The 17,688-nt window shown below is 51.3% G+C and overlaps 1 protein-coding gene across 3 annotated transcripts in view; it reads right to left on the bottom strand.

The window, feature by feature from the left end:
* The window catches only part of TBC1D14 (TBC1 domain family member 14), a 72,678-nt gene that overhangs the window by 41,926 nt on the left and 13,064 nt on the right, over positions 1-17,688 (bottom strand). Inside the window, exon 1 of one of the 3 annotated variants that reach the window (XM_070399758.1) lies at positions 1,036-1,214. The exons of the other annotated variants lie outside the window; for them this stretch is intronic. Within the exon in view, the coding sequence (XP_070255859.1) occupies positions 1,036-1,070 (35 nt within the window). The 5' untranslated portion in view covers positions 1,071-1,214. Of the gene's footprint in view, positions 1-1,035; positions 1,215-17,688 lie in introns of those variants that run through there. 3 annotated transcript variants of the gene reach the window in all.

Here is a 17,688-nt window from a genome sequence, read left to right as displayed (position 1 = left end):
CAGGGTGCATGAAGCAATCCTCCCCACCCTGCGGAGCAGGTTCCACAAGCCACCAACTCTCAGCAGGGATTTCTCAAAACCTCTCAGTCTTGAGAAATAAAACTCCAAAGTCCTCCTCCTTCAACACTGTGCAAGCGAACTCTGCTGCAATTCAGTGACTGTCTGGGCCTCGTGCTCTCTCCCTCGTTCAGCTCACTAACAGGAGCTGTAACAAGTTAGCCAGGGGTAACCAGGAACACCCAGCGTTCGGTCCCACGCGCCCCGATGGCTATCTCCTCTACCATTTCCTTCACAGATCACCTATCAGGGACCACATGTGTGAAACAGCCCCACCAGGAAGGCACAGAGTCGCCATGGTACAGACAGGAAACAGGCGTGGGGAGGTTAAGGACTTCACTCCTGACGGGATATACACACCCTGGCACCCCCTGGGGTAGAGAAGACAGAAATCCTGAGTGATGCTTCCAAAGCCCTTGCATAGCTTGTGTGCTTTTCCCGCTCTCCACCCCGCAGCAGCGGCAGGCTTCCCTCCCTCAGACCCCACACTGGCCCTCACTCTGCTCTGGACAGGGAAGAGGGAGGGGCCAGCCACTTCAGCCATCTCAGGTGAAAAACAAAACACACTCTGCAGAGCAAGCCTCCCGTGTGACAGAATTCTCGCTGCCCCGGGGAAAGACCAGTCACTGTGCCCCAAACTCCTAGTTCCACAACTAAAAGCGCTCAGAGCTAGAAACACTTGGAGCCTCTCCTCCTTTAGAAAATGTGACCCCAGTAGTATCTGAGGCTAAAGAGTGGATCCCTAAAAACAGAGGTAGCAGTCAACTCAAGGGAGGGTAGTGAGCACCTGCCGAGAGCTCCTGGCGCACAGCAGACCCTGCTGGAGCTACAGGACACACCCACTTCATCTAAGAAACACGCAAGGAGGCAACTCTGCCCAATGGGCAGCGGGGGCCTACACCTCCACACAGGGAAATAACCCAGCTCCAGTTACGTCTCCAGTTTAAAAACAAGAAAGGCAGCACTGGGACCACAAACCTGTCCATGAGCAGGAGCGCAGAGGAGACGGACATCGCGTCTACTGTGGCCACACGGCTCTGCAAGGCCAGCCGCAGACGGGCGGACTCTCCCCTCGCCGCATTCCTGGCAGCTGGAGCCAGAGTCCCGGGAAAGCACCATGGACGCCTTCGGAGCCCAGCTCCACAGTCTGGAAGGTTAAGGCACCAGGACAGAGCAGCCTCTGGAAAGGCGGGGGCGGGGCAGGCAGGGCTCTGACTCCTAACTAGTCACAGGGAGGGAGGAGGGAGGAGGGAGGAGGGAGGAGGGCGGGCAGTCTGGGCATGAGTGACCGGTTCCGGGGACTCAGCACAGCTCCACTCCACATCTCGGCACCATGCAGAGACCCAGAGCCACACACAGCGCCAGAGAGGCCAACGAGCCACGAAACCCAGGGCACTCCTTTCTGGGAAGCAAGGTGAAGTCACATTTGCAACGACTTAGAGCATGTCCTGTGTGTCAGACACTGAGCTTTGTGAAAAAGAGAACAGGTATGCAGGTGAGTCACAGAAAGGGTCATGGAAAGTCCTGACCCAATCCCTGCCTCAGAACCATCACCAAGGGATTCTCCCTGTTCCTGATTTGAAACACCATTAAAACCTTTTCAAGGACCAGACCTAACTAACCACTTCGAGGTCAACAAACCTGAGCCACTCTAAACCCACAAGAAGTTAGTCTAGGCTGGCTTGCCGCCCTTCCCACAGGCACTGCTCACTCCTGGGTCTGCAATGAGCCCATGGGGAGGCGACGCTGCACCCCGGCAAGGGCCCTCTAATATCCAGTCCACGCCCCTTAAATAAAGGAGACCACCTGCGAATGGAGAGTCAGTACCAGGTGGCAGGGATGAAGATGGAAATTTTAATTTTACTTTACAAATTTCCATACTGCTATAAAACACGAACTAAATCAGCATGTATTCCTTCTTGCAAGTACAAAAAATAAGTCAAGTGTGGGAGACAACAGGGCACAGGAGTGATACTGAGCACCTGGTCTGTGCCAGGCCAAGACTAAAGAACAACACCCACAGCCCTAGCCGGTTTGGCTCAGTGGATAGAGTGTCCGCCTGCAGACTGGAAGGTCCCAGGTTCGATTCCTGGTCAAGGGCACATGCCTGGTTGCAGGCTCGATCCCCAATAGGGGGCGTGCAGGAGGCAGCCGATCCATGATTCTCTCTCATTCTTGATGTTCTCTCTCTCTCTCCCCCTTCCTTTCTGAAATAAATAAAAATGTATTTTAAAAAAGACCACCCTCAAAATCCCAGGCCCAGTGCAGCTGAATTGTGTGTGTTGGGGGTGGGGGTGGGGGGGCGTGGGGGGGTGACTAGCGAGGATGCTAATTCCTTGCATTCCAAAGTTTGGTGTCTGGACTGGAGGCAGCCCCCTGGGAACTAGCTGGAAACACAAAATCCTGTGCCCCCCACCCAGACCTCCGTAATCAGAACCTGGGCGGGGGGGGAGGGGGGAGAGCAATCTGTTTGTATGAGCCTCCCTCTAGTTGAGAAGCTCTGATGTTCGCTCGCTCGCTCGCTCCAGTTTAAGGAGCACTGTTCTGACTACTGACACACTTACAAACCTGCGATCTTACTTGAACTTGTCAAACCCCTCACCCCCAGGAGTCAAATCCACACCTGGTCTGGCACAGGCATCACTCAGGAAGCGCCACACCCGAAGTCTCTCTCAGGACCCTGTGTCCTCCCTCCCTACAAATCTACACCCCCATGTTCCCACACTTCTCCAAATCCTCTCTTAACCTGCAACAGTCATGTGTCATAATTATACCTCAGCAAAACAATCTCCAAAAATATCTACCATGAGAAACTCACAAAGAAAACTCAGGCCCAGGGGGCCTCACTGGTGAACTCTTCCAAGCATTTAAGGAAGAAATACACAAAGCCTTTCAGAGGCCAAAGCTTTCACTCCTACCCTCTCTCCACCCCAGAAGGAATTCAGAAGTCATTCAATGAGCACGTTTATGGGCATTATTCCCCAAGAAAAAACTATTCAGCCAGGACTGTTTGGTACCCTTTCGAGAATCATTTGACACGGAGTGTGTGTGTAGGCTTTTTTAAAATTCATGTGCAATAAAACTGACTTTCTATAAGTTTTAACACATGGTAGGTTCATTTAACCACCAGAGAAAAATCTCACTGAGAACACACGAAGCAGAATACTTCTGAGCCCATTCTATAAGGCCAGCATAACCTTGACACCAAAACCTGTCAGGGGCAGTATAAGAACGGACAAATTACAGACAGAAAGTCATAACCAAAATATTAGCAAATCCAATCCAATCATGGAACATAAAGGATGGTGTATCATGAATAATTTGGGATTATCCTGAGAATGCAAATGCAGTTAGCTTACTTAACATTAGAAAAGTGCAATGTTATTTGCCACATAAGCACATAAAGGAGAAAACACATACAACCGAGAAATGCAGGAAAAAAGGCATTTGACAAAACGTAACATGTGTGATCTTTTAAAATTATAAAACTAGGAATAAAAGAGAACTTCCTGAATCGGATAAAAGGTATTTAATAAAGCATGAGGTACCTGGTGAAAAGACACCCGCCGGCAAGCGTCACACTGAGTGGGGAAGCAGGGAAGCTTTCAGAGGCCAGGCCACTTCCACACGCATGGAGCTCTAGGCCTTCCGTGAGGCCAGAACACTGCGGGAGAGGGGCGAGGTCTGGAAACAACCCACTCACAGACAGGGGGCTTTCTACACAGAAAACACAAAAGAATCCACACATCAACAGCGAGAACCGAATTTAACAAGATCACAGGATGCAAGGACTACACACAGAAATGAGCGGCATTTCCAATAAACATTTCTAAAATGCCATCTGTAAAACCATCCAAAAATAACAAATATCCTGGAATAAATTTAATGAAAGAAACACAAGACCTTTACATTTAAAAAAACAAGAAACACCTATAAAATACTGTGAAAAATTTAAAGAAAAACTAAATAAATAGAAAGACACACCATACTCAGACACCAAAAGTCTTCATATAGTAAAAAATGATCAATAAAGATCAATAAATTCAATGCAATCCCAAACAAAACCACAGATTTATTGTGGTAATTGCCAAACTGATTTTAAAATTTATATGGAAATGAAAAAGAACCTAGAATAGTCAAAATAATCTTAAAGAACAAAGTAGGAGGGTTTACTCTATCAAATATCAAGACCCATTATATAGTAGCTACAGTAATTTAAAAAGTATTGAAATTAATGATAGTAAAAGGACAAATAGATGACAGCAGCTATAGGTCACCTGATGTATTTCAAGATTCACGGGAAGGGTGATCTCTATAGCTAAGGAACATTAACCACTGCCTCACATCATACTGAAAGTTAATTCTGATGGATCATGGATCTAGCAGGTAATGTCAAAACAAAGATTCTAGAAGATAACAGAATTTCTTAAATAGAACAAAAAAGGCACTAACCATAAAAAAGAAGATTCTATAAAGTAGAATTCATTATGGTTAAGAAGTTCTGGCCCTAACCGGTTTGACTCAATGGATAGAGCGTCGGCCTGCGGACTCAAGGGTCCCAGGTTCGATTCCGGTCAAGGGCATGTACCTTGGTGGCGGGCACAACCCCAGTAGGGGGTGTGCAGGAGGCAGCTGAATCGATGTTTCTCTCTCATCGATGTTTCTAACTCTCTATCCCTCTCCCTTCCTCTCTGTAAAAAATCAATAAAATATATATTTTTTAAAAAGAAGTTCTGTTCATTAAGAACACAAAACAAAAAATCTGCAGAGAATGAGAAGGTAACCACCGTGCAGAGGAGATCTACATTCCACAAAGGCTCTCACCCTGAATCTAAAAGTGGGCCTACAGATCAGTGAGACAGGCCCACACAGGCACCTCAGAACAGAGGCCAATAAAATATGGAAAGGTAGGCAAAGTAAACCCAAATCCCCTCACCCGTCACCAGGGTGGCGGAAAAGAACAAACATAGAGGCCAACAAGTGACAGTGCGGCATTCCGAGAGGGCGCAGAGCACCCGAGTGCTTGCGCTGCTGCAGCAGTATGAGCAAGCACCGAGGACAGTGGTCGGCAAACTGCGGCCCCTTGAATGTGGCTCTTCCACAAAATACCACGTGCGGGCGCGCACGTACAGTGCAATTGAAACTTCGTGGCCACACTCAAGAGGCCAAAGAGCCGCATGTGGCTCGCGAGCCACAGTTTGCTGACCACTGACCTAGGAAAAGCACTTAGCATGCCTACCGAGCAGAGTGTGAGCAAGCGCCTAGGAAAAGCGCTTAGCATGTCTACCAAGCACACTCGGCAGGGCTGCCCCAGCATGCGCGCGCCTAAAGACATGCGTGAGACTATTACGATGAGCACCCCCTAATTAGTAAGTGTCACAGACTTAAGAATCAAGCCTCCATGCACGGGCAACACACAGAAGTATGTTTGTGCGACTGAAAACTATACAGAGCAAGAGAAAACGAATACGGCCGCCATTCAGTAACATCCTGGGTGAACCTCAGGCAAAGCTGAGCAAAGAAAGCCAGACACTGAAGTATATGCTGTATGAATCCATTTATCCGAAACTCCAAAACAAGCAAAACAGCAACTGCCCTGGGGGAGCAAGGTCCTGACAGGGAAGGGATAGGACAGAGACTTCAGGGCTCAGTGACACTCCAAGGGCCCACGTGCAGGGCTCACTGTGTACATGACAGTATATGCTACACTTCAGGAAGTGCTAGCTCAGCTCCCACGCTCTCTGGAGTCTTCCAGGATGAACACCCCTCTGTACCCAGTGGCTCTGCTGTCCTCCCAGAGCACCTTACACGCATCATTGACCAAGAGCTGGGACTTGTATTTTAGCTATTTCCGCATCTCCTTAACTACATGGGGGAGGGAGGGTGCCCTACTTGCTCTCTGGATCCCCGAGGGCTGGCAGGAAACCTGCTGTAGAGCCTGCACTCACGGGTCATTCATTAACTAACCCTGAAACCCACTCAGGCCTGTATATCTCGACTGATAAGTCAGAGTCCAAAACAGGCCCCAGTGGCCGGGTCACAGCCTCCTTGAAGTCCCTCCCCTTCAACCCTTCCCAACATGTAAACACAGGAAGGAGAAGTTAAACAGGGAGGATTCCCTAACATCTGCAGAGGTTTTCACAAGGAGAAAGGAGGCAGGGCGAAAGCGCCCATGTGGTTTAGTATTGAACGTTACTTTACTGGGGAAAAACACAAATTTATTCTTAATCTCCAACTGAATCCTGAGAGGAGGAAAAAAGGAGTTGCGAGCTCATAGGCTATAAGCATCACACATGGTGAGGGGTCTGGGCTCACGACCACACTGAGGAGGGATGCAGGACTTAGACCTGAAGGGATGAGATCTGGCTGTGGCGCAAAGACTCCTCGTGGGACTCAGCGTCAGGCAGGTCGGGGCTCATATCCCAGCTTCAGGACCAGCTGCCTGACTCTGTGTGAGAAACAAACCTCAGTTTTCTCCTCTGCAATAGCGGTACCAGCCTCAGCCACCAGATGGGTGACTTACCTGTGCTCATCAGTAACACTGAGGGCGGCTTATGCATGACAGGCCAAGCAGCTCATCTCATCTCATCCTAACGCTATTCACCCGTTACTGCTTTCATTCAACAAGCAGAATACAGTGAGGCCTTGACTTACGAGTGTCCCGACTAACGAGTATTTTGAGATACCAGCTGTCTCTCGGCCAATTTTTTGCATTGAGTTGATAGAGTAATTTGAGTTAACGAGCTCCTTAACGAGCTCGGTCTTGGAACAAATTAAACTCGTAAGTCAAGGCCCCACTGTACTGCGCTCCGACTGTGTCCTACATAGGCGCTGTGCCAACATGCCAGCCAGAGGCAGAGGCCCCCAGAGACACAGGCCCCCACCCTCAAGGTGTCTATGTATGTATGATTCTCCCTCTGACAGATGAGGAAACTCAGAGATATAACCTTGCCCAAGGACACACAGTCAACTGAAGGGCTTGGATTTGGATTTAAGTTCATACCTCCCACGGGTGGTTCTCAATCCTGGCTGCAGCGAGAATCCACTAGAGAACTTTTTAATAATCCTAACGCCATGGCCTCACCCCAAACCAACGAATACTGATTGCTGAAGGTGGGGCCTACACATCAACTGATTTTTTTAGTTTCCCAGAGAATTCTGTGCAACTAGAGCTGAGAACTTTGTCCTGAACTAATAAATGCTTCCTGTAACGTGTTCTCTCGTTTCTTTAATTGATGCTTTAATCTATATGAATTGAAGATTAGCTCTGTGCCAGCAGTTTCCATGAACAGTGAATACACTCTTTTAGATTTTGCTTTAAACTACTCTAAAAATTCTACGAACAAAAGCAAAATAAAACTGGGAACAACTGCCTGATAATGTAACCTTTTCTAGTATCTTCCAATCTCTGGTTTCCATTGATCCAGATGGTGTGCTGATTCCTAACCCAGGTGGCTTCTAGAGCTCATCTGTGTGCCCTCTCCCTCCACTGGGCTGCACCCCCGGAATCCAGCAGGTCCCTGTCTTCTCTGGTACGGAAAACGCCCAGCCCAGAGCGTGGCACAAAGTGGCCTGCCCCTGTGCATGAGAAGGAACCACTCTTGCATGCGGCTCCACGAGCAAGGGTCTACACTGTGCAAGCGGGCAGGGCCAAGCCACGTTCTGTTCATGTCCCAGGGCCAACCAAGAATATTCGCCAGGCATTCGCTGGGGGTCAGGGATGACTAAGATCCAGGCTCTGACTTGAAGGCCTCATTCTAAGAACAAGACATACAAAACAAAACTGGACTAACGTGAGAACAGGCACAGAGAGCAGCATGCTTGGAGGAGGCCGCCTCTGCCCTGGGAGCCAGGTGGGCGTCCCGGAGGAGCTGAGCTGGGCCTTAAAGATGCGCAGACATCGGACAGAGGCATGCAGGCGAGAGAAGGGAGCATCTCAGGCAAAGGCAGGAAAGCGTGCCTCAGTCCTCTGAGCCGAAGCCAGGGCCCAGGAGAGGGAGAGAAGCAAACCAAAGGCATCTCTGCATTCTGGGTCTGCAGGAGCAGGAGGACCAGTCCTGCCAGACCTCAAGCTACAGTCATGTGGGGCCAGAGCTGTGACAGATTTCGACAGTCCACCGGCCCCCGTGGAGCGTGTCCTCATTCATAAAGCAGAGATTGGACTTTCACTGCCAGTAAACTTGCACCAAGGACAATGGGCTCCTGGGGGCTCACAGACACCCTCTTGGGAGAGGGCAGGTCAGCTGACCAGGGTCAGGACTGTGGTCACCAAGCAGGCAGCACTTCTGGGATTTGGCCCCAGGAAATCCTGAAATGTACACCACGCACCAGTACATGCGCCCACAGGTCATTTTATCATCAAAAAGCAGAAGGAAAGCCACTTCCTTACTGTTAGACAAGTAAATGATTCACAGGGCGGAATACCACAAAGACATTCGTAAGTGTATAAATTTTTAATTTTGTGGGAAAATGTTTTCTATAAGTAAAATAGTAGGATACCGAACTGTAGAAACATTATGCAACTTTATGTTTTAAATTCAAAAAAGTGTAAGAAAATACAGTAAAAAGGAAAAATTGGTAGTAGGTGTAAAAGTGGAAAGGGCAAAAATAGAATGATAGTTTAAACAAAAAGAACCCTTAAGAAAACATGTAAAAATAGGTTCCTTTAAAAAAAAAGTCATAGACAGCACAGGTATGGATGCCACATGTGCAATCAAACAAAAACCTGCACAGCTGTGTGACCCAGATCGCTAGGGAAAGTCTCCTCTCAATACACAGAATAACAACATAATCAAAAGGGGAAATATTTAGATTTTAACAGTTAAGGTAACATCTCTTTATTACTTTTTCAGGTTTACAGTCTATCCCTCATTCACTTAAGACTGTTTACTGAACATCTACTAAGTGCCTGCACTGGCTAGGAAAACAAATACTGGATTAAGATGCAACCCCTGCCCCAGGAAGCTCACGGTCCACAGTGGTGGGGACGGTGCCGCGCTGTTTGAAAAGTAGTCTAGGAATGTGGATCCAAACAAGGACTCCTGAAGGACCACAGGAGCTTGCCAGGCAGAGGAGCAGAAGGGGCAAAGTGACTATGTGAGACGGCTGGTTCAGAGAACCCTAAGTGACGAGCTTGGCTTTTGTGGCCGCAGCACAGAACGGGAGCCGGAGTCCTGAGGTGGGCAGGTGGATCCAGAATGCTCCTGACACCACGCCAGGGAGTTTGGAGAGTATTCTGCAGGTGATGAGAACTATCATTTAGGCAACAGAATGACAAAGTATTCAACTCATCGACTCTAGGCATTCAATTCTCATGAAGCTGAACAGGGAAGGGGGATGGAGAAAAATGACCCCCCAAAATGGCCAATGCTCCCAAATATTCTCCAAACCCATTCCCTCACTAGTCCGGACACTCACTAGTCCAGTTTCCCAGCCTGCCTTCCAGGTGGGCGAGGCCACATGACTAAGTCCCAGCGGGTGAACTGCAGATGCACTGGTTACCTTCGGCCCTTTCCCTTTCTTGGCTTGGCACAGAGCCGCCCAGAGGCCTCCTGTTGGAATCGCCGGAGCCAGGAGGTGGGGAGAACGTGGGAGAGCATGAGCTGGAAATACTAGTAAATGTCCTTTGTGTCTCAGCCATTAGCCAATTCAAGTTTGTTACCGCAGCTAGTGCTCACCCACGGAAATACATATTCATGTGTTTTCCCCACAAACTGACCACCACAGGTGTGGACACCACACGTGCAATCAGACTGAAACCTGCACAGCTGTGTGACCCAAGATTTCTTCTGCTTTAAAAATCACTGCTCTCAAAGGAATTTTAAAGGAATGAACTCTGCTCATTCCAGGGTATACGCTTAAAGTGAGTGAGCAGTCAGGTGCTAAGGCCAAGCTGATCCACGAGGTGTTTTTCCCCGTCTAACTGGCCCCTCACCCTTTTCTTCTTCCTCCTGTGGGGCTCCCTCCCAACCTGTAGGACGTAGACTGGGGGACTGAGCCCACGCCCTCTTAACCGCTTTCCCTGTATCCCCCCTTCTGGTAGGAAATGTGTCTAACACCCAAATCTGAAGCCTAGAGGCTATTAGGACTTCAATCCTGATTACTCTTCCCTGAAACACCCTGTACACGGAGCCTGGGACTGGAAAGCCTCTGGCTGGAAGCAAAGGGGAATTAACAGGAAAGCGGGACTGTTATGGGCCCAAAGCGGCGACTAGGCAAACCTGGATGACTCACCCCTCCACATACAGAACCTGACAGAAACCCTGTGACAAACCACAACTATTCACAACAAAGCATCAGCAAACTGGAACTGAGAAACCAACTCTCATTACACACCCAGCTCACTGAGCATCAACAGGAACTAGCTGTGTGGCAATCCAGTCAGATGTGTGTGCACATGAACAATACGGGCCATGAAGAATGTAACGTCAGCTACCTCAGAGATTCAGTGTTCTACAAACAGAACAGGCAAGCAGCTTAGAACAGGCACTATTCAAGGCAGAAAACGGGGTAAGAGTTTAAACTGTGTTATTCCACCAACATTTTTTTCAGTAAAACAGATTTAATACCCACTTGCACCAAGAGAAGTTAATTTACTAGTAGGAAGTAGCTGGTGGCTGAAGAGCTGCTTGGCAGGAATGGGGTTGCCTGTGGGTTTCTCAAGACCCCACCAACTCCTGTGTGCCACACAGCACCTGCACGTCACCCTGAACCCCTCTCCCAAGGGCAGAACCAAGGCAGGCTGGCAAGGCACCTGAGCACAGATGCCTGGGAGTCCCTATAAAGTCAGTGTGATTTCCCGACAGCCCCTGCACACGGGGGTGCTCCAAAACTCAGGAGGCCACGTGAATCCTACGAAGAGCACACATTCTCCCTCTCCCCCCCTCCCCAAGATGACCTTTTTCACAGCTGTAACATCTCTAAGGACAGGGACAGAGGCGCGGCAGAGAACTCCGTGAGGCCTCAGGTTACCGGAGCACCGTCTGGCTGGTGAGCAGGGCATACGCTACATAGTACATAGACACGCGGTTCTTTCTTGGTTCAGTTCCCGCCACTCCTGCAGGCTCCTGCCTCCACAGTGAGAGTCGCTGCTCCCCACCCGAGGTGAACAGGAATCTCAATGTCAGCCCCCAACGGGCAGGGCGGCTGAACTTAAAAGGTTTCTTTGCTCTGATCAAAGAACTTTCCTTCCACCCAAGGGAAGGAAACAGATCAAGCCCAGCTGGGAGACAGAACTATTCCTGTTCCCTTAAGTTCAACTCCTGCTGGAGAACTGGCTGGATCACAGGAAAACCAAGCGGGGCCTGCTTTTAATCAAGGCATTAGAACACAAGAGAAACTGCTGGTGTTCGCCCTTAGGACGGGTTAAGTCCCTTGTTTCTGTTTGCCCTTTTCTGCTGCTCATCTTGACTGCGCTGGCATTTACTAGCATTCATTCATTCATTCATTCACTCACTCACTCATTCTTTACAGCAGCAAGCAGGGAAGCGATCCTAACAGATTCCAGTGAGCGAGCAGCACCAGCCTCTGTGCCCAACACTGGACATGCATCGCCCTGGTACCGCCCATTCGGAGATAAGGAGACCAAGGTTCAAGAAAATGAGGCAGCTTAAGCAGCCTTCAGCCAGAAGGGCAGAGCAGTCACCTCCTGGTGCTACAGGCACACTCTCTGAATGCCCACCAAGTCCTCTGGCCCCACGCTGGAGGCACAGCAGACTCCTCCAGAACCCAGCTCTGAGAGGGGCAGGCCCCTCCGCCTCCACCACATTAAACATCCAGAACATTTAAACACGCGCTGGAGTGCACAAGCATGTCACACAGGACTCATGCCAGGCAGCCAATGCCCCAGCCCCAGGAGGAAGCGGGTCAGCCTGTCCACCACACCGGCCTTACTAAAGGCCACCTTGGCTCCTCCGCCCCCTCCCCCAGGCCTGTGGACAGTTCCCTCTGCAGCTTCCCTTGGCTTCACGTGCCTCATAGTGATTTGGTTGCTTCTCAACCACCCTGTGCAGCTTTGTTACATCAACGAGAACAAAGGTTAAAAATAAAGTCACAGATTGTCACCTAAACTAAGCAGATGAGCGCTGAGCAGCAGAGCTCCCCACAGTGATGGGAAAGTACAAACCCGTGCTGTGCTACGAGGCAGGCAGTGGCCACGTGTGGCTGCTGAGCACTGGGATGTGGTCAGTGTGACTGAGGAACCGAGTTTTTCATTTATATGAAACTAGTGGCCTGGTGCATGAAATTTGTGCAAGGCGGGGGGGTGTCCCTCAGCTCAACCTGCACCCTCTCCAATCTGGGACCCTTCAGAGAATGTCCGACTGCCGGTTTAGCAGACATCCCTCTCGCAATCCAGGATTGTTGGCTCCTAACCGCTCACCTGCCTGCCTGCCTGACTGCCCCTAACTACTCTGCCTGCCGGCCTTCTCACCCCCAACTGCCCCCCACCCTCCGCCAGCCGGATCGCCCTCAACTGCCCTCCCCGCCGGCCTGCTCGCCCACTAGTGACCTCCATTGACGGCCTGCTTGCCCCCAACTGCCCCCGCCACCGGCCTGATCACCGCCAACTGACCTCCACTGATGGCCTGCATGCCCCCAACTGGCGCCCCCTGATGGCCTGCTCACCCCCAACCCCCCCGCCCCCCCCCACCGGCCTGATCACACACAACTGCCGTCCCATCCTGGCCTGATCACCCACAACTGCCCACCCCTCTTGGCCCCTACCTGCCTCTTCCTCAGCCCCGCCACCATGGCTTTGTCCAGAAGAATGTCTGGAAGGTCTCCTGGGAGGTCTCCCAATCTAATTAGCATATTACCCTTTTATTAATATAGACAGAGGCCTGGTGCATGGGTGGGGGCCAGCTGGTTTGCCTGAACGGTGTCCCGGATCAGGGTGGGGGTTCTCTTGGGGGGGCGGGGCGGCCTGGGCAAGGGGCCTATGGTGGTTTACAGACCAGCCACGCCCCCATTGAGGTGGGAGTCCCCACTGGGGACAGTACCGGCCTGGGTGAGGAGCTGGGGCAGTTTGCAGGTCAGCCTGGGTGAGGGGTTGAGGACTGTTTTCAGGCTGGCCACACCCCCTTCAGGGTGGGGGTCCCTGCTGGGGTGCCTGGCCAGCCTGGGTGAGGGGCTGATGGCTGTTTGCAGGCTGCCCACGCCCCCCAGCGGGGACCCTCACCCCATGGGGGCGTGGCCAGCCTGGGTGAGGGGCTGAGGACCGTTTGCAGGCTCTTCCCTCGGTGGCCGGCCCAGGCGACCCAAGCCTCCCGCGCGTTCAGACCGGCTCCATGGCCAATGCCCACAGGCCCTTCCTTCAGCAGCCAGCCAGGGCAGGCAGGAAGCTTGGCTTCCTCTGTCGCCGGGGCGACCCAAGCCTCCCACCCGACCCAAGCCTCCTGCCTGCTCCAGCAGGCTCCATGGCCACTGCCATCTTTGTCCCACTAATTTGCATATTCCCTCCTGATTGGCTGGAGGCGTCATGGAGATATAGTCAATTTACATATTTGTCTATTATTAGTGTAGATCAGCGGTTCTCAACCTATGGGTCTCGACCCTTTGGGGGCCGAACGACCCTTTCACAGGGGTCACCTAAGACCATCGGAAAACACATGTATAATTACATATTGTTTTTGTGATTAATCACTATGCTTTAATTATGTTCAATTTGTAACAATGAAATTGGGGGTCACCACAACATGAGGAACTGTATTAAAGGGTCGCAGCATTAGGAAGGTTGAGAACCACTGGTGTAGATTTAAACAGCTACATGTGCCTAGTGGCTAACACACTGGACAGCACAGTAGACTCTAGCATAAGCACCAACTTGCCCCAACCTAAGACCCGAAATGACCAAACAGGGTGGCTGCTGAAGCCTGCATGACCTGCTGTGGGACCAGGGACATGGGTACAGGAGGGTGGAGGCCACAGGACAGACATGTGAAACACAAAGCAAGCCTCTGCCAGCCCCACAGCCTCCGTTCCTGCCGGCTCCTTCGACCAGAACACTCTTTTCCCCCATCTCGTTCACATCTCTGCTCAAATGTCACTTGCTCAGTGACACTCTCCCTGACCACCCTACTTAAAATGCACCTCCCACCCTCACTCTTCCCTCCCCAGGTACCCTACTTTTTACTCCTCCAGCACTCAGAGCCTGACAGGGGGCCTCTCTTATAGCTGTGTGCCTGCAGCAGATCCCAGTGCCATCCGGTGCTTTTATTTGGGGGAAGGGGCTCGCTGGCTGCTGCACCAGGTCCTGGGTACGTACCACGGAGGAAATGAATTCAGTATTTGAGAAGCATTACTGAGTTCTGGCTAGGTGCCAGCATGGGATGAGTGAGACGCGGTCCCGCAAGGGGCACCAGGCTGGGGGACCCACAGATGACACTGCACTAGGGCACAGGCGGGGAGCCAGGGAACCACAGGAGGAGAGCCCTCCACGCATGCTGGGATCTTGGGTGGGCTCTCCCCATTTAAAGTGTGCATGGCAGTGAGGGGCAGAAATGGAACCTATTCCAGAAAGGGGTCACCCAGGCCGAGGGAGGAAAGGTGAGACATCTCCGCCCACCGGTGCAGAGGCCCCTTAGCTCCGACACTGGCCTGCAGACCTGCACTGCGCCGGCTGCAGCTCCTCTCCCCCTGCTCTCCAGCCCCTGTTCCCCAAGGCTGCTCCTGGCACAACTTACAAGAGGCGGTGGAGAGGCTTCTGTAAGGGCAGGGATTTGGAGCTGGACAAGTGCATGTTCCAGTCACCGCTCGGCCATCTGGAGCCCATGCAGCTGGCCGCTCAGCTATCTCCAGCGCAGAGACAATTTCTACGGAAGCACTGTGAGTGCTCCAGGGGGAGAAGGTGCAGGGCCGGCTCCAACAGGTGGCTGCTGCCTCCTCGGGGGGAGCTGCTCAGAGGCAGCTCGGAGCCCCTGCAGCAGCGAGGTTTAAACCCCCTCTCCTCGAGACAGTTCCTCAGCTCCTGCGCAGACCTTCATCTTGTGCACGTGGAGCTCAATCTCCTTCCATTTTCACGGCTCTGTGAGGGGGTATCCTCAGCTCATTTTGCAGATGAGGACACTTCCCAGCGAGCTGAGTGCCTGCCTCACCCAAGACCACACGCCAGGAAACGCTAGGTCGAGAGAATAGCAGCCCGTGCTCCTTCCCAGGTGCACAGTGGTGCGTACACACGTGCACACACACCACCCAGCAGCTCAGATATTCAGCAGGTTTTCTGAATATCCCTGATGCCAGGTCAAAGTCACCAAGAACATCAGCAAGCAGATTTTGTAGAAAAGTCACAGTTACAATGTTACACCTCAATGCAGTGACAATTCTAAAATGGTCAAAGTAGCAGAAAACTAGTCAGGCAGAATAATAACTAATAACAATAATAGAAAAAATATTAAATGCCTGTCATATGCCCAGTGCTTTTTACATCCATGTACATTTCCTCCCTGTTTAATTCCAACAACACTTTGAAAATGAACTTATTTCTATTTTCTAGGTAAGAAACAAGCTCAAAGAGCCAAACCCTGTATCATCTTTGTATCCCTTGCAAGCTACTTGGCCACCCCTGCCTCGGTTTTCTCACCTAAATGAGAATTAACTGCAGTGCCTACCTGAACCCACCAGCTCTCAGTGCAGATACAGAGTCACTCCGGTAACTTCAAGCAGGAAGGGACTGAACTCAAGGAGTTAGATGACTTGGAAATCACTGTAAGGGCTGAAGTCATCAGCTCTAAATGGGACGCCCAGGAATGGCTCCCTGGGTAGAGAACTCGCGCAGCGGGGAGCTGCCGCATCTGAGCTGCCCCTGGACTAAGGCCCTCCAGGGTGCAGCAGGTCAGGAAGCCACCACAGCTTGCAGCCACCTCACCCACCCCAGCGTCACACAGGATGCTGCTGCAGGAGAGCCTCACGCCTCCATGGCATCACTAGATAGCAGGAACCAGCCTGAAGGGGAAGGAAAGTGGTCTCCACCAAACTTCAAATCTCTCACACAAGGCACCCAATTCACACCCAGAACCCCACGGCAAGAGACGTTGGGAAATGTACGTGTTGAAGGCTCCGGCTTGCAGAGTGCAGGAGGCACCCCGGAGGAAAGTGGTCCGGAGCACGAAGAAGCCAGCCCACAGATCGGCCACACACTCTCTCACATGCTGCTGGCAGTGGGACAAGGCGACCACATGGAGGTCTGAGAACGGCACCTGGCGAGCACCCGGTGGCTCTGGCTGCCGCACACCTCTGAAGGGCACCCACCTGCTCATAAGCTAACTCACCCCCCCTCCCCCCGGGCCAAAGAAAGCACCGAGCACATTTCTCCCTTAGCACCACTCATGTCACCTCCCAAATAATCACACCCCACAGCCCAGGTCAGCACAGGAACTGAGATTCTGCTTGAGCGCTTTCACAGCAAGGGCTCTAAAAGCCCGAGACTTACTTTTAAGCCAGTGGTTTCTAACTTTCTCATATAGCAGGACCTTTTTAAAAAGTGAACTCTTATGTGGAACCCCAACCAACAAAGGCAGAACGTCGGGCCAGAAATCCAACCTGCATTCCTGGTCTGTGCCCAAAGCTTCACTGTATTATCTCGTTTGACCCTCACACCAACTCGTTCCAAGAGGTACATTTAACCCATGTCATCCTGTACCCCTGGGGATCACAGGGGTTAAGTGAGTTTCTTGATGTCACAGGTCAAAAATAGCAGAACTGGGGTTCAAACCTGGGTCTGAGCAGCATCGGCTCTCGACCACCACACGCCTCGTCTCTATCTTTGGATTACAGTTCGATGCCAGGGTGAACCAGACATAGACCGTGCCCCACAGGGGCCCTCAGCCAGCCAGGAAGCAGACCAGAAAAACGCATCATTACAGCTCTTTAAACACAGCCAGGTGCACCCGGCTCAGCCTCCGCAAGCTGTTCCCTCTGCCTGTCTTCCCCTGGCAAGCTTCTCCTTTGCATCTTGCTGTCTCTCATCAGCAAAGGACACTTGGAGCATCTCTTCTGAGAGCTTAATAAACGGTTACACAAAAGAAGACGTAAGTTGTCAGAGCTAATCACTACCCTCCAGACCAGTGCAGATTAGCAGCCCAAACCCTGGGCTTCTCAGAAACAGCCGTCTCCTGTGCAATACAAGCGTGCTACTGAGTTCCTCTCACAGCCACTGCCGGGGCTTCCGCAGAAATACCGACAACTGCACTGGGCTTACAGGTCCCTCCATACAAGGTGAGGGCCCTGCTCGAACTGCATGACAGCAGTAAATTTCCTTCAAGGAAGCAATGGAATCCCAACATTTTACAACCTGCTAACGCAGTGGTTCTCAAAGGCTGGGTGATTCTGACCCCGCCCCCCCACACCCCACCCTCCTGGGACATTTAGCAATGCCTAAGGGCATTTTTCACTGTCAAAACTGGGGCTGTGACAGGCATCTAGTGGGTAGAGACCAGGGAGGCTGCCCAACGGCCTTTAGTGCACAAAAATTCATCCATCCCAAATGTCAACAGTGCCAAAGTGGAGAAACCTTGAGGCAACTCTTTCACTAGTGACTGACTGGAGAAGCACAATGTTGGGACAAGAACCAGAAAAGGCTTTAGGACACGTTTTTTAGAAATGATCATGATTTCTATTGGAATCATAGGTGGCTAC

The sequence above is a fragment of the Myotis yumanensis genome, unplaced genomic scaffold, assembly GCF_028538775.1.
Source record: "Myotis yumanensis isolate MYYU_CA2020_CCGP unplaced genomic scaffold, mMyoYum1.0.hap1 SCAF_1, whole genome shotgun sequence".
In the NCBI taxonomy this organism is placed as follows: Eukaryota; Metazoa; Chordata; class Mammalia; order Chiroptera; family Vespertilionidae; genus Myotis; species Myotis yumanensis.
The sequence above is the reverse complement of the archived record's forward strand: the minus strand, read 5'-3'. Positions and strand labels throughout refer to the sequence as shown.